Here is a 17,527-nt window from a genome sequence, read left to right as displayed (position 1 = left end):
TGTGTCATAATTATACAAAATACCTTTTGTGGCCATGGACCATGGTCACAGACCCCCAAAACCCAAGGTTTAAATCATAAAATTTCTTCAAGCTTTTGAAAAACCCCAGTGACAATGTGACTTCCCAGGGGTCCACAGACCACAGGTTGAGAACCACTGTTCTAGACAATTTATCTTGGTAGCATATGTCAACAATACATAATTTTATAAAAAAATCTATTTAAGATTACAACATAATGCAAATTTCAGTCCTTTCAGTTACATATGTTCACATAATTCCATTTATATATTATAATTAAAATTATACAAGTGAAACAAGAAAGACAATAGCTCTAAACTATGTTTTAACATATTTTATTATTAACTTCTTTGCAAATTTCACAAAATTATGGTTAAAAGCAAAAGGTACAGTTTTTCAGTTTTGTTTAATCTATTAGACTAAGGGAAGAGAACTGCCTTTTCTGAATTGGACTATCCTTTTAACCAGTGTTTTTCAACCACTGTGCTGTGGCACACTAGTGTGCCGTGACATAGTGTAAGGTGTGCCGTGGGAAAAACACCTGCCTATAGTAAATATAGGCACAGAGTTAAAAAAATTTTTCTAATGGTGGTGTGCCTCGTGATTTTTTTCATGAAAAAAGTGTGCCTTTGCACAAAAAAGGTTGAAAAACACTGCTTTAAACAGCTGTGGATCATATTACTAACAGAGGCTTAGATCTTTCCCTTGGAGTAGATTTAGTAGTCCTTGCATACTTCAATAAGAAACCGGTTCTCAAGATCATTGCAAAATACACTAACACTATTCCAAGACCAAACTATTATTTTGGTCCTGGAATATAATCCGTTAGATTGTCTATTACCTTGCTTTTCTTTTTAATCTTCACAGCCTGGCTTTTCTGAGAATAAGGTATCTGAGTTTACCAGGTTCGAACCGATTATTTCGAATAGTGTGCTACACTCCTTCTAATCATGTTTAGGCTAGCACTTGCACTTAAATCATGGCACAAGCACAAACACTGTCAACTGCAACTTCTTCTTCTAGTCCCTGAAGGTACATTTTATTAAGGGAGACTGTTCTGACCCCCCCCCTCCCGACCTGCAAATCATCTAGACACAAGCTTGGCTGTTTGCCACTCTTTAATCACGGCTTTATCAACTTCTTTGGCTGAAGGCCCAGACCCGACTCACATGCAAGACTAGTTGAAAATCCAATGGGCACAGATACACGACAGAGTATTCCAATACAGTTTCAAACGGTTGTGTCTTGCAAATGACTCCTCCCACTTCTTTACTTATATACTCTCTTGGGAGGGGCCAAGCCACAACTATCTGGACTTAATTATTGTCTCTGAATCTGCCTCTGTAGCTGCTGCTTCCGTTTCTCCGCCCTTCTCTGTCTGGCGTCAGGAACAAACTGCCTTGAGTCCTCCCCCACTGCTCCATGCCTCAGGCACCTGCTGGTGGCCAACCAGCCTCTCTGGTCCCTGCTCTGAGTCTGAACCCTGCTCAGGGTCCTCCACATCTTCCCTGGCAGACTCATATGGTTCCTCGCTATCTGAGTCCATCAGCAGCTCAACCGGATCCTGCTGGGCCACAACAGGAGACTATCATAAATTATTCTTAGTTTTACTAATTATTAATGTTTTCCCTTTTAATCCAGCAGCTCCAGCCTTATGGTATTTAATATCTGTAATGCTTTCTTGCCTATGACATTGGATGAGTGTTGATGTGTTCAGAGAGGCACCCATTGGGTATTTCAGGCAAGGGATATTTTAATAATGGTGCCATTCTTTTTTCAAGAGGCAACTGGACTTTCTGTTTTTTCTTTGAAGAAGTTTCGCTTCTCATCCAAGAAGCTTCTTCAGCTCTTCAGGGACAACCATGACCTGGATGACTGAGAATTTCCAGACTTTTAATAACTGTCTTGCTTTTTGCTAATGCAAAGTAAACTATGGAATGCATGTTTACTCACTAGTCTAAAAGAAGTAATTTTTTAATGTAAATCTGAGCATACATGGAGACACCTACTGTGCCTTCACTTGAGCAGATTTGTGCTACTAAACTTGATTGTACAACTGGTATTGTTAGGTGTACTTCCTAAATTGTTTTTGCTGGCTTTGCACAAGAATAAAGTGGTGTAATAGTTAAATGACAAGGTCTAAGTCTAAGAGATACTTTCAGGAACTCAGAAGTTACACACTTTGTTAAGCCTGTGCTTAACAAAATGGAGGAATGGGAGAGGAGTATAAAAAGACCCTTGACAAACTCCTGGTGTTAGATCCCACCTCACTAGCAAATATTCCCAGGTGACATTCCAAAGAAGGAAGGGTGCAAAGTTAGAAATTTCAGCCTCTTTCTTTGCCTAACATGGCCTTAAGGCAAATAATCTAGGCCAGTATACAAATGTCTGAATTAAAAAGAAAAAGAAACAAACACCACTGACAATAACTCACAACAGACTAAGCAGAATCAAGACTGGCACTTGGGACAGCAAATTTTACGAGGGTATAATTTTCCGCAGACTTAAGAAATCAGTCAACTGCAATCCTGAATCCATTCCATCTGGCAGCTCCCCATTAAATTACATGGGTTCCTCTCGAATAATTCTTTCTTTAAGTGCCAGCAACACCCCTCTACTAAGAATAATAAGTTAGTTAGCTTTTACTGGGATGTTGTTATACCCGAGAAAAGCCCCCGGACTAACGCCTTACCCCGAAACACGCTACTGCCCCCAAATCGCTCAGGCTCCAGGCACCTTGGGAGTCAAGCCTCCCTGTTTTCCGGCGACTTCTGACTCTAAAGGACCGGGCCTCAGGCGTACCAAACTGAGATCGCCGCCGCCAGCTTCCCCTCTCCAGGCCCGCCTCGCCCCCAGACCCTCCGCAACCGCCGCTGGAGGAGAAGCCTCGGCTGCCAAAGGAAGGCGGAGTCGGAAGCGCGAAAGCAACGCGGCCGCTGCAGGGCGGGCCCGAAAGCGGTTGGGGGAGGGGGTTAGAAACTGGCCGCGGCTGCTGCTCCTGCGAGAGGGGGTCTCGGAGCGAGCGAGCGGGCGGCAGGCGGGCAGGCGAGTGGACCTGTCTTTTGCCGAGCAGCTTGCGCCGCAGGCGCGTGGGGCCAGAGCAGCGTCCGCGGCAGGCAGGAAAGGCGAGCGGGCATCGCGTGCCGCGGGTGCTGAGTGGGCAGCCGCAACCGCGGCAAGAGTGAATGAGCTGCCCCCCGCCTGCCGCTTCTTCTTCCTCCTCCCTTTTCAGACGGAGCCGGCGGCCCGAGGTCGAGCTCGGACGTTGACGCCGCGGCGCCCAAAATGGACGGTTTCGCCGGTAGTTTGGGTAAGTTAAGGCGCCTAGTAAATGGCTCGTGGCGGCCGGGAGCCAAGTCTGTAGCTGTCGGTCGGGGCAGCGTTGCCACACAAGTGCGCGTCTCTGCCTGAACTGCAGGCCAGGTCCATTTCCTCCCTCGGATTCTTTCGCGCGGAGGGGCTGTCTAGGGACTTGGGCGACCCGAAACCGCGTCCGGCTCCTCCTTGATCCTCAAGGTGAATGTTTTTCGCGGCAAAGTGTAGCGGCGGCAACGACGCTTTTCCCTGACCTTCCTCTCTGCAAGGCTGCCTGCCGAAGTCTTTCGTCTGAAAAATGCATGCCGGGGAAGGGAGGGAGACGGCGGGTGGGAAGAGAAAATGAGAGGTTGGTGACTATTGAAAGAAAAGCATGGATGTATTTCGGGGGAGGGGGGATTACACATTGGACCGAGGAGGGTGACTCCGGGACATTTAACTAAGTTGCTTGGATGTTGTATATAAATCTGATACGCACAAATTCATTCCTTCTTCTTCCCCCCTGGATCGAAGTACACCCTAATGTATACATGACTTTATCATTCAGTTGCTCTCTTTACAAGGAAAAAAAACGAGCGGTTCTTTTTCCTGCTACGTTCTGATCTTCCCAACGGCGCTGACGGCGCCGATAAAACCATAATAGATGCATTAAAAACCTTTGTATGGAGAGGAAACGGATAGCATCTTCGCTACCTTGACTGAAGTCTCTCTCCATGCCTGTTTGGTTCTTTCTGTCTTAGGAGTTGCTGTGCTTGCTTTTCTCCTTCAGATTTTCTTCATGTCTTAGTCTCCCTCCCTCCCTCTGTGTGTGTACCTACCTACCTACCTACCTACCTACCTACCTACCTACCTACCTACACACACACACACACACACACACACATACACACACACACACGTATGTATGTATGTATGTATGTATAAACACATACATTTGTACACACAATACATTGTATTAACATGATCATATTGAAGTTATTGAGTAGGTGAACCTGTTATTTGGTGAATTCAAATTAATATTTCTACTTACTTCCAGGACAAAGAGATAAAAATGGGCATTTTTGCCCCCCTTTTAAATTTCAGACATATCGCTCTAGTGAAATATATTCTTTTGCAGTATTGGATGCAATAAAACAAGTACTCATATTTGTTATCTTTCCCTTAAAATACTAACGTAATAAGATTTTTAAAACTCTAATCAGAGTGCTACACTTCTTGTACCCAAACGGTGTAGAGAGGACAAACAGTGCAGTACAACTCTCAAATGTAAGAAGAGCAAGATATATTTTTGCTAATCCTTTGCATTGCTAATTTTCACCAAAGAAGGAATGAGGAGTCAGTGCCTCATTTGCTTATGGGCTTTTCTATTGCCAGCTTTTATTCTAGAAGCCAGTGGGTCAGTTCCACCTGGATTCTTGAGCCCTAAGTATCTAAGGAGGTTAAATTGTTGTATTGCTTTTTGATATTTTTTTCTGAATTGTGATTTTTTTGGGTAACTTGCCAAACTGAATTTATAATAGATTTTTTAAAGATTTTGAGGCTTTGTAGAAAAATTTACACGTTGTAAAGTAAAATAAATTAATTAGGCATAGTATAATAAATAGAGCCAAATAATAATTGAAATAGTAAATCAGTGTTTACATACTGTATTGTATGTTCTTTAAATAGCAACGTTAATTAAAACTTGTAAGTGATTGATATGAAAATGAACAATGCAATTATTCCAATTTTCCAGACATTTCTCGGTTGTTTTCCTGAGAAGAGTAGGAAAAATATTCCTTTTCTAATGCTTCAAAATTTCTCAAAATGTTACATCTTTGCACAAGATGGCAAAATGTTGCTTTGAGATATGATTCTGATCTGACCTATGTTGGATTGATGCCTTATAAAAAGGCTGTGCATTTAGACCTAAATTAGGTCTTGTGCTTATCTAATTTGCAAGTAACTGTAGAGAGAGGAGAAGGGAAGGAGAAATCCCTGAAAGTCATGAAATAGTATGTTCTCCCATCCAGAGAAACTTCTCACAGGGACATTTGTCAGTTTTTTTATGATGCGCCAGCAGACAAAGCCTAAGGAAAAGCAAGGAAAAGGACAAATAAAGTTTGAATATATTTAAACTGAATTAGCCTGCAGCAATGGGCTCATAGGGCTATGTGGCTGTGGGAAAGGTGAGTGGTTATTAAAAACCATTGTGGAAATAAGTACACTGGTTAGGATGCAGTACTGCATGCTAACTCGCTTCTCATTCCAGGAGTTTGATTCTGAGCGGCTCAAAGTTGACTCAACCTTCCATCTTTACGAGGTCCATAAAATGAAGACCCAGGTTGTTGGGGGCAATCTGCTGACTCTGTAAACCACTTAGAGAGAATGTAAAACAGTGTAAAGCCGTATAGAAGTCTAAATGCTATTGCTCTTAGTTTCTAAGAGGCCAGGCCTGATCTTCTAGGAACAGGTAGCAGTGGTGGCTGAAGCCAGCGAAGGGCAGAGAAAATGGATACATGAATAAATTGAGTTTATGTAAGGCAGGTCTTATGAATCTGGGAATCATCAGTGCAATGCATTAATTAGTTTTGCTATCTCTAGTTATACATCTGGATTGTTTTGGAACATTTAAAAATGACCATAATGAAACAATTAAAAATGAAGCTACAGGTTCATATTAATGTACATGTTGTAGATAGGAAAAATGGAGAATCCTAAGCCTAAATATTCAAGAAAAGTATAGTATTATTATTCCAATCAATTATACTCCTAAATATTCTTTAACATTTAGGTGTATAATTGATTGGAAGAATGATACCTCATTTTTCTTTCTTAATGTCCTTGCCTCCAGCCTACTGCCTTTAAGTTTCACTTCCATACATCTGTTTTGTAATAGAACAGCAATAAAGATAAATTATAATGCCCACATAGGACTAATACATGGCGGCATGAATGAACATCTCATTCCATTGTTCTTGGGAAAATATCTCTGATAGTCTTGGAATGCTTAAGCAGCACCTTGTTGCTTTCCATCTGCTATTTCTCTTTTTTGTCCATATGATCATGTTAAATCTATGTAGCTGAATAAATCCAGGTTCAGCTAATTGCATGGCATTAATACTATAAATTGATCAGTATGTACTGTAAATTCTCCCTGAAAAAAAAAACTTAAGGAGAAGCTAGGTTGTAATGCTGCTTTTTAATACAAATTTATACCATAAGTAAGAATTTGGTTTCTGTCCCATGTCAGGTATAGAATGCAGTTGAAATATGAAATATGGTTGTACAAATATAACCATATTTCATTAAAAGTTGGTGCTATTGCATTAGTGAAATTTGTTTTCATGATTTAAGGTAGAAGATTTAGCAAAATACAGCATATTTCTTTTTATCTCATAACCTATTTTTATAGGAATTTGTGGAATGAAATGAAAAGAGAGTTAGAGATTCAGCATCTGAAGGTCAAAGTCATTTGATGAATCAGTGGAGTGGTTTTCTCATTGTAGAACTAATTGTCCCTTTCTAAATTTTCTAAAGTACTTGCCCATACTTGCTGTTTCAGGAGTGGGAAAAGTTAAGGAATTTCATAAAAAAGCATATTTACATGAGATCTTATTGTAGAAATAAAGTAAAAAAAAGGCAAAAGATTTATACGATCTGAAGAGAAACCAGAGTATAGAAATGAATCTGAGGGCGATCTGGCTGCGACATCTGTCACCCCATTGATCGCCAGGGTAGAAATAAAGTAAGAATGTAGAAACAATTGTTAGATTGCTTCTAAGGAAGTATAAGTTATTTCTCTCTGTTCAAATCCCTTTAGCAAGGATTAAGTTTCAAACACTTTTAGTCATGCAAATTACTACTGTAATGCTTTATTAAATTATTTATCATAAATTATTACTTTATGAAAATAATACTGGCCTACCAGAATGTGGTATTTTAAAAAGGTTTATATTTTATTAGTTACATTTTTGCTTGTGTCTTTTTTAAACATATTTTCCAAGCAAGTTTCAGAACAATAAAAATATACTATGAAGATTTCTTACCTATTTCCTATTCAAAGGATTGGGGCAAAACTTATTGCCCCAGGCCTAGATGATAGAGATTTGGATTCCATTTCTCTATCTATGACTTGGGATTTGGCTTTCTGTGTTTCTTACATTAGTGCACACACATCCCATCCCAATTTAATATGCTTATTCAGCCTCTGTGGTTGTTCAGTGATTTGGGGAGTGACATATCAGAATTACAAAATTACAGAATAACAGGGTTAGTTGGAAGTCTTCCAGTCTAGCGCTCTGTATACTATACAATTTTACACTATACAATTTCAGACAAATGACTGTCCAATTTCTTTTTAAAAACCTCCAATGATGCAGCACCCACAACTTCTGGAAGCAACCTGTTCCACTAATTAATTATTCTTACTGGCAGGATATTTCTCCTTAATTCCATGTTGGGAATTGTCTTTGATAAACTTTTATATGTTACTTCTTCTCTTGGCTTCAGATGCTTCTCTGTGGAAGCTCCTCTGGAAGATGCTGTCAAGTCATTCCTAGTCTTTCTCTTCATTAGAATAGACATACCCAGTGCCTGCAACCGTACATCGTATATTTGGCTTTGTGTATTACATCATAGTTTAGGGATGCTGAACAAATCCTGAGCTTGAGAGGATAAGTCTCTGGGTGTCAAATAACCCATTAATGCTTTCTTAAAGCAGATGGAGGACTTCTGATTAACATAACACCAGGCCAGAAAGTATACTGTATAAAATACTGTCCCCTATGAAAATACAGGCTTACAGTTAGAGAGACTCTGACTTCTTCCAGAAGATGGCCAGTATAACTTTGCCTGCTGTAGGCTGTTGCACTGGATATGCTTATTTTGGAGACATAATCATCTATTAAGGATAAAGAACAGTTGAAGAAATATTTTTGGATGACTATCTTTGAAAGGTACTTGGAAATCTCAATATTATTTGTGTCTTAAAAACAGGATTGTCTCAGGGGAGAAATTGGTAACTTATTATTTACCCAATTTACCTTTTACAAGTCACACTGCAACTGTATTTTAAAACTTACATTTTTATGAGTTTTGCAATACATTTCTCCAAAGCACATACAAAAACAGATATAAAAAGAAAACATAAAATAGGCATATTAATGAACTTAACAAATATCACTTTAGGAAACATTGTTCATGGTAGTGTATATATTAGGAAAGTATAACTAAATCTGGGTATATAAAAATATATGACTTTTAGGAAAAGTGATTAATTATAACTGAAAATATAAATTGGGCCATAATTACATATGATCAAAACTGCTGGTAAGAATTATTTAAGGAATTTATAAGGGTAGTTAACTTAATTTACAACTCTGACATGTGTATAGCTGTAATAATAAAAAGCAAACAAGAACAAAATTAAAATAAGCAGTATAATCAGAATTATAAATACTGTTTTTAAATAGCTTGGTCTATGTCTGAAAGATAATTATTATAACAACATATTTATTTAAATTATCTTGAACGTGAGCTTCGTTCTTTTAGAATGTTTGGCAGGTCAAACATAATTTGCAACATGTTATTAGTCTGGCACTCTCTCTGTGTTATTCCATATTCTATCAAATACTTTTTCCTGGATATTTTGAAACTTGTGATCAAAAGGGCACAGGAAATGAACATATAATACTCTATTTGTTTTTCTTAACTAAACATGTGTGACTCATGGAAAGATTGTGCTTACTATTTACGAGTATCTTTATTTTAGCGTTAAGATAGATCACCATATCAAAGTGCATTAAAGAGTTTCCTACCTTACTACCACGTACATTCTTTCTCATTTTGTTATTTCTGGTCATATGAACAGAAAAAGCAAAATAAATAGACCTTGATAATTTAGTAGTGGATCTAATTCTAAGATAATGGCTAATTTAATTTGTTCTTCTTTAATACTGAAGTTTTGATTAGAATTGTTGTCTACATATATAGATACAGTGAATTTCATTGTGTTCCTTCCCACTCTACTTCCCATGCTACTGATAAAATGTGTTGTTTTGCCTTTATTTTTCTTTTGATAATATGGAATTAGTTTATGAATAGTGGAACACAATATAAAACACATTGCATTTCAAATATGGGCACACAAGTGGATTTTTAGTATTATGACTCCTTATAATATATAGATTAGTTATTGCACTTGTGTTTAAAGGACCAAGAGGACTAAAATTAGATGCTTCATATTTGACATGCCACATCTATTTGGTTTAAACAATTACTTAAAAATGTCAAAATATTGCTTTCTTGGACACTCCTTAGCTTTCATGAATGCTAGTACTCCCTGTTTTTTGTAGATAACTATTCCTGCGTGATCCATAATCCTGTTCAACCTTATTAGAAATTTAAATCACAAAATGGCTCTTGTAATATATAGTTTTGTATTTTTAGTTGACATTTTGACTTGATAATGATTTACTTTTAAAAAAATCCAGATTGAGAAATGATAAACTGTCCAACCTATATTTTTTATTTTGCATATAACTTTCAGATGAATGGGCAGTTGGGGAGACATTTCATTGCTTGTATAAGTATTAGAATAATTTTCATAAGTGACAGCTGATTTTCTCATGGTTTCCATCTTTTGCTAAAGATCGGGGAATATACAGTATTTAGGATTAAAGCTGGTCAAGGAAGATTTCTTGCCTCAAATGGAATTAATTAAGGAGGAATTAGTCCTCCTTAATTTCTTGGAATAATTATTATTTCCATAGGACCTTAAAGAACTTTCTGCTTACTCCACCTACTGTTTCTTTATTTTTAAAGTATAGCTTACTATATTATTTTAACAATTTAGAATAATATGAGCTTTTCTAGTGCATCCAACTAAATTGGCAGCTATTCAGCTATGTCCTGGGAAAACGGGAACTCAGAGGCTCATTTGATTGAAGAAACATTTTCAGAAGCATTAGGAACAGAAATATAATTGACCTTGAAGGTTGACTTTTTTAGTTAGTGTATGCATAGGATTATAAAAATACTGATTATAGATGCGATTATCAAAAAGATAGAATAGCTGGATTTCTGCAGATTATGTGCCTTGTTATTTTTTTATCCATACTATCTGACTCAGTTGTGTTGCAGATACTAAGGTAAAGTTTTTTTTTGTGATGAACTAATGTATTATGGATTCATGTGCTCTTTGATATATGATGATAAAATACATCAATATATAAATAAGTATATAAAAACAATAATATGTAGTAGTCCAGCCCTGGAAAAGACAAAAATTGTCTTAAGACAATAAGATTTTGATATGTATGGAAGGGAGCTGTAATGAATTTCTTTAATATATTGAAGACATATCTTTTTCAACAATAAAAATGATACTGTGGTTTAATTAACTTACCTGTATTTTTTGGAGTATAAAACGCACCGCCATATAAGACGCACCAAGGTTTTGAAGAAGCAATTTTTTTAAAAAAAGAGGTAGGTAGATAGAGGGATAGAGAGAGAGAAAGAGAGAGAAATACAGTAGGTAGGTAAGGAGAGAGAGAGAGAGAGTAGTTAGGTAAATAGGTAGGTAGATAAAGGGATAGAGAGAGAGAGAAAGAGAGAGAGAGAGTGTGTGTAGGTGGGTAGGTAGGGAGGGAGAGAAAGTGTAGGTAGGTAGGTAAGTAGAGGGATAGGGAGAGAGAAAGAGAGAGAGAGAAATACAGTAGGTAGGTAGGGAGAGAGTGAGAGAGTAGGTAGGTAGGTAGATGTTTCCATGTGTATTTATCCATGTTCTGAAGAAGGAAATCGCTGATAATCTGAAGCACCTAAGACTTTGTTTCTGCTGGCACAGCAGTTGATCAATGTAATTCTCATCAATCAGTTAAAGAGCTTTCCAAAAGGAGAAAAAAAAGTTTTTGCACTCTGCAAACCTCCCCAAAACGGCCCATTTTTCATGAAAACAGACCCGTTTCCCCCCCCCCCCAAAAAAGGCATGAATAGCCTGGGGGTGCTTGCAGAGTGCTTCTGGTGGGGTAGGGGGGTCAAAAATGAGCAAAAAAAAGCCCATTTTTCACAAAAACGGACTCGTTTTTTATAAAAAAATTGCATGCATAGCCTTATGGAGGCTTATAGAGTGCTGCTTGTGGGGAGGGAAACACAGCCCATTTTTTGCTCATTTCTGCCCTCCCCAGCCTCCAGGAGATCTCGGAAAGCCTCCATAAGGGTATGCACGGCCATTTTTGTGAAGGGGCGGGACTTCAGGAGGCAAAAAATGCTGTATTCAATGTATAAGACGCACCCAGATTTCAGCCTCTTTTTTGAGGAAAAAAGGTGCATCTTATTCTCCAAAAAATATGGTATATTCTTAAAACTTTAAATTAATTTTATCTTCCATGTTAATTCATATTATAATATAACTACTTACTGTATCTTGTTTAGACTTGATGATATGTTTTATGCAAATAAGAATCTTTGTAGTTTCCACACCTTAAATTAATGTGTCTGCTTCAGGCTGTGAAGACACACCTTTCAGTTTATAAAAGTTTTTTGCTATTGCTTGTGGTGAAACTTTGAAGAATAGATTTTTTAGTTGCCTGTAATTTTATGATTGCTTTTAAAACCAGAAATACTTTTAAAGTTTTTTAATTTACAGAGCTATATCTGAAGTATAAATTATTTCAGAAAGACTGGAAACCTAGTGAGTTTATTAGGAATAAAATATGAAATCAGATACTATGGAAGTCATGTTCATCATTATATTATTCCAATTTAGTGACACTAAATAATGACACTGTGATTTCTTACTATTTTTAAATATTGCTTTGTTCTACTTTGTAAATGATAAAGAAATTGATAAGGAAAAGAATATGTGAGTTTTGTATTATGATTATTCATTAATATTTTACATAAATGCTTCACATTTTCCCCATGCTGTATTTAGAAGGATAATTTCTAATTATTATGAAAAAGATGCAAACTTGTTAATAGTTTATTTAATATGGTAATAGAGCATCATCAAGTGATCGTTATTTTTTTTTCTTAATGATATAACTTTTCAGTTGAAATCTTGATATGAGTTGCAGGAAAGAATTGATACTAAAGCTGAAAGTGAAGTTGAGCTTGATTGTTTTATTTCTTTTGTCTTTAGTGGTGATTAGCTTCTTGGAAAATTTTGAAAAGAGATTTTATGTGGTGATTATTAACATGCTAATTGTGTTCTATTTGATTTGAAGAAACTGCATAGATAGGTAATGATTATCTAATAATGGAAGTAGATGTAGTCTTTTTTCTGTTGCTTGTGACCAATGTTTCCTGCTGCTTTTTTTTCTGAAAACATGGATTGAGCCGTTTCAAATGCTGATACACTATCTTCATTCCTAACTTTTACATCTTTTCTTCTCTTAGCCTTCAAACATTATCCAAATGTTTGTTTCAAGCTTTTAATTCTTTTACATTTAACATACCGGATTTTTTCTAAAAAAAAACGGGCAGAGTTGAGAAAAAAGCAGCAGTTTGGAAGTTGATACAGGTTTGGCTGGAGAATAGGAATTTCTTTTGGCTTAAAGGGCTGGAGACAAATTATTTCATACAGTTAAAATGTAAATACACTTGAATAGTGGATTCACAGTTCAATTATGCAAATTTTTATTAGTTTTCTATAAGCAGTTTAAATTGATTCATAGCAGGTTTTCATATTTAAGTTTAGTTATTTAGAAAAAATATCAATTAAAATCTAGTATTATTAAAGGACAAAAAACGACATAGCAAAATATTTCAGTAAATGTTAGAAAGATCCTAATTAGGTTAATGTTGCTTTTTTTGTACAATTAGTAATTGGAAAATCAATTAGTTGCTCATCCTTTATTATTTAAAAAATGAATCTGCTAATTACTTAGGTCTCTGTTGACATTAGCCACATATTCAGAGTTCTTGCATTTAAGCACACTGTATCCGTGCACTTATCACAGTCATGTAAATTTTTCCCCATTCATTTAAGAGGTAAATTTAAAATAATGAGATTATAAAAATGGTTAAGATAGTGGCATTAATCATAATTTCTGCTTGAAGTTCTTCTCTTTCCCATACCTGAATTTTTAAATTTATTTTTTAACCTATAGGTGGGATATCGGAGAATGGATTTCACACAAGACAATCAGGCTCAGTAATGCTTTCATGGTTTCATTTTTAAGAAAATAAAAGATGGAATTCAGACTAGATAATTGAGGAGTTGGTAACTGGCTAGAATAGAATACAACTTGGGTGATAATTAGTATTGTATTTATTGATTTCATAACTGTCATTTCCATCAGTGGATCAAGGCTGCTAATGAAAAATAATATAATTAAAATACAGTTAAAAAGAACAAAAGCACCCACATGCTCCTGTCTTTCAACTTAAACCCTGCTTATATGCCAGAAGTCTGCATAAATAAAACTATTTTTTGCCTGCTGACAATAGGGAAGGAGAACAGTCTGACCTCTGTTGATCACACCAAAAGTCTTTCTTAATTGTGGTAACTGGAGAATGGTGTTTCTTAATGCCTCAATTACCTTATAAGGCAAGATATTTTTTAAAGGTAGCTTGGATTCAAATTGGAGGTGCGGGGGCATTTTATAAGTAGTATTGTGAATTATGCCTGGAATCTGATCAACAATCAGTTTGTTTCTTAAAAAAACAAATCACATTCTTCCCATCATCAAAATCATTCCACAGTTTAGCCACAGTTGAAAACTGAGCCCAGACTAGGGGAACTTGGAACAAGCATGATATGTTTAAGCCTTCAAAGAAATTATACCTCTACAACACTTACTGAATCCTTATTCCTTGATTTATTTTTTTAACCTTCAGTTTTTATATGTATATTGCATTAAATTTTACTTTTATCTCAGTGTTTCTCACTTGGCAACTTTAAGATGTATGGACTTCAACTCCCAGAATTCTCCAGCCAATATAAGAAACATCTTAAAGTTACCAAGGTTGAGAAACATTGCTTTATCCAGTTAATATCTGGCATTGATTTAAGAACAGGGTCCTTGGTTTTAATACAGTACCATTCAACATCTAACAGTCCTTTATTTATTTTACCAATCTTAGGTGTTCCTCAGACTATTATACTGAAAGTCAGATGTACACTAAATATCACTAACCCTATTTTAGGTTATTATAGGAGACAATCTGGAAGCAATCAACATTGCATTGCATACCAATCCCCTATATTTCTTTGACAGAGTTCTCTTGTCTTCTTCCTGCCATCAGGAAATAATCTTCCCCAAATGGGTGATTAAATATGCACAGCAGAAAAACCTATGTTCAGGTAAATCATGATATTATTTCCTTTTCCTCTTTCTCTATGACAGAAGGGATGCCTTCCTTTCTCTTCTTCTCCTCTCCTTTCCCGTGACCATTTTTGGATTCATTCTGTAGACAGCAGGCTCTCTTGGATAAAGTGAATAAGCAAAATCAAATAATTCATATGGTAAAGAATGATTTTTTTTGTTTAAAAATAAAATAATATTTTGAAAATACAGCAGAATTCAGTCAAACTTCAGAAATGTATTAAACATGAAACTTCCAAAAAATATCAAAGATACATGAATCAGAAACAACTAATACTGTAGATATTGTTAATTTAGTTATGGGAGAAGGATTATATTGGATCCCCAATGCCTGTACGGACTATTGGGAACCAGAGTGAGCAAGCGGCAGGTGAGGGGGTGAACCTTCATTTGCACATGTATGGCATTAGGTTGCATGTGTGAGACCATCCCCACCCCTCCTCCTCCACCATCATGCCAATCCTTGGAGTCAGAAAGATTGGGGAACAATGGATTACATAGAAAGCTACTTTATCAATATCATCGTTCATAATATTTCTTTGGAATATAGAAAATAATAGTAATGTCTTTCAAGTAAATTTTGTTATTTTATACAGAATGACAGACCCGATAATTTTTTAAAATTTATGAATTCCTGAAACCAAATAGAAGAAAAAAAAGAGAGTTTTTTCTTTTAATTACAATATGACTTATAGTTTGAAAGAAGAAAAGTAATTTGCAGAACAGGCCCAAAAAGCAATAGAGAAAAAAGACATGAGAGTCTGAATTACTAATAAATTACCATTAGGATGAGGGGAAAAAATCAGATTATACATGAGAAAAGGTTTATAATAAAAATAAACCAAAAATGACTATTAATGTATTATGTTTAAAACTAGAAGAGAGAATAAGATAATTAGTGGTCTATTTATGAAGAATTATTGAGATGTGTTGAATGATTATATCTGTTAATGTAACACATATGTTTTAAGTATCTGATGAGAGATGAGGGATAGTTGAAAAACTTGAGTAGATTGTTTATCTTTTGCTAAAAAGGAAATACTTGTCAGTAAAATGCATGGCCGCTTGCAACATTGTAGTGGTTTGCCTCAGACAAAATAAGTTTGTAGTTTGCAAAGGGAATACAAGTAATCTTCACTTAAATGGTGAGGTGATTGTGACCAGATGGTGACCAGAATTTTCATCACTTTTCTAAAGTAATGCAGTCATAACACACGACATATGACTATGCAGTTGCTATTGTTAAGCAAATCTCACACCATCATTAGTGCAGTGTTACTTGGTCACCATTCCCCATAGACTGCTTGTTGGAAGCTGACAGTAAAAGCTACAAATGGAGATCATGTGAACAAGGGATCTATAATACAGTAATTGCGGGCTGATTGCCGAATATCCAGATCACAATGGTTTGGTTTGGTTTATTGGATTTATATGCTGCCCTTCTCCCAAGGACTCAGGGCGGCGTACAACATTAAAAAAAAAACACATATTACAAAAGTTAAAAAAAGATTAGATAGAATATCCAAAAAAACAAACCCAATTAAAATTAACAATAACATTTTTTAAAAAATGATTAAAATTAACAATAATATATCATTTATTTTATTTTGTTCAGGCCAGGCCAGCTTGCTGGAAAAGCCAACTTTTTAGGGCGCTTCGGAAGGACCGGAGGTCGGGTATTATATGAAGCTCCAGGGGCAGCTCATTCCAGAGGGAAGACGCTCCCACAGAGGAGGGTCTCCCCCTGGGGGTTGCTAGCCGACACTGTCTGGCCGATGGAACCCTGAGAAGGCCAACTCTGTGGGATCGCACTGGATGGTGGGAGGCTACCAGTGGCAGTAGGTGGTGTCGCAGGTATCCTGGGCCTAAGCCATGGAGCGCTTTAAAGGTCATAATTAGCATCTTGAATCGCACCCGGAAGACAATCGGCAACCAGTGCTGTCCATGCCCTCGAGGGTCACAGGGTCAAACTCATCCCAGATGGTCTCCACAAGATTCATCCCCATCGACTCACCTGAATCTACCCAGTCAGAGTCCAAGCCTGTCCGGATCTGAGTGATTTTATCTTGCAGATACTGAACAAATTCTTCAGCCCTACCCTGCAAGGGGTCTTTCCCAGTTCCTTGGTTAAGTAAGGAGCGGGTCACTCTAAACAGGGCAGCTGGGCAGTTATCTGCGGATGCGATAAGAGCGGAGAAATGTTGCCGTTTTGCCGCTTTTGTCGCCATTAAGTAGGATTTAATATGAATTCTTACTAGTATTCGATCAGATTCGGACCGGCTGGCCCTCCAACCACTCTCTAGGCATCTTTTCCGGCATTTCATCTCCTGAGCTCCTCAGTAAACCAGGGAGCTACTTGGGATCGACACCAGGTCAGTGGCCGCAAAGGCACAACACGATCCAAAACCTCAGTGGCCACCCTATGTTGCCGTTTTGCCGCTTTTGTCGCCATTAAGTAGGATTTAATATGAATTCTTACTAGTATTCGATCAGATTCGGACCGGCTGGCCCTCCAACCACTCTCTAGGCATCTTTTCCGGCATTTCATCTCCTGAGCTCCTCAGTAAACCAGGGAGCTACTTGGGATCGACACCAGGTCAGTGGCCGCAAAGGCACAACACGATCCAAAACCTCAGTGGCCACCCTATCCCAGGCTTCCACTAGGGCTTTGGTTGAGTTGTGAGCAAGGGGTTCAGGAAAAGTCCCAAGCTCCATCAGGAACCTTTCAGGGTCCATCAGGCGCCTGGGGCGGAACCATCTAGTCGGTTCTGCCTCCCTGCAGTGAGGGGTAGCAGTATGAAAGTCAAGCCTGAAAAGGAAATGATCTGACCATGACAAGGGTTGGATAGAAATATCCCCTAAATCTAGATCATTCATCCACTGC

General features: G+C 37.3%; 1 protein-coding gene across 3 annotated transcripts in view; it reads left to right on the top strand.

Annotated features, from left to right (window-relative positions):
• The first annotated feature begins 3,053 nt into the window (after positions 1 to 3,053).
• Positions 3,054 to 17,527, top strand: part of EML4 (EMAP like 4) — a 130,245-nt gene continuing 115,771 nt past the window's right edge. For 2 of the 3 annotated variants that reach the window (XM_087717724.1, XM_087717722.1), the window contains exon 1: positions 3,054 to 3,329. In XM_087717724.1, coding sequence (XP_087573850.1) covers positions 3,305 to 3,329 — 25 coding nt within the window. In that variant the 5' untranslated portion in view covers positions 3,054 to 3,304. Of the gene's footprint in view, positions 3,330 to 3,661; positions 3,684 to 17,527 lie in introns of those variants that run through there. The other variant, XM_087717723.1, reaches the window with a different exon arrangement.

The sequence above is a fragment of the Thamnophis sirtalis genome, unplaced genomic scaffold (genome assembly GCF_051295495.1).
Source record: "Thamnophis sirtalis isolate CommonGarterSnake01/CBP01778 unplaced genomic scaffold, rThaSir2_p1.2 scaffold_6, whole genome shotgun sequence".
In the NCBI taxonomy this organism is placed as follows: Eukaryota; Metazoa; Chordata; class Lepidosauria; order Squamata; family Natricidae; genus Thamnophis; species Thamnophis sirtalis.
The sequence above is the reverse complement of the archived record's forward strand: the minus strand, read 5'-3'. Positions and strand labels throughout refer to the sequence as shown.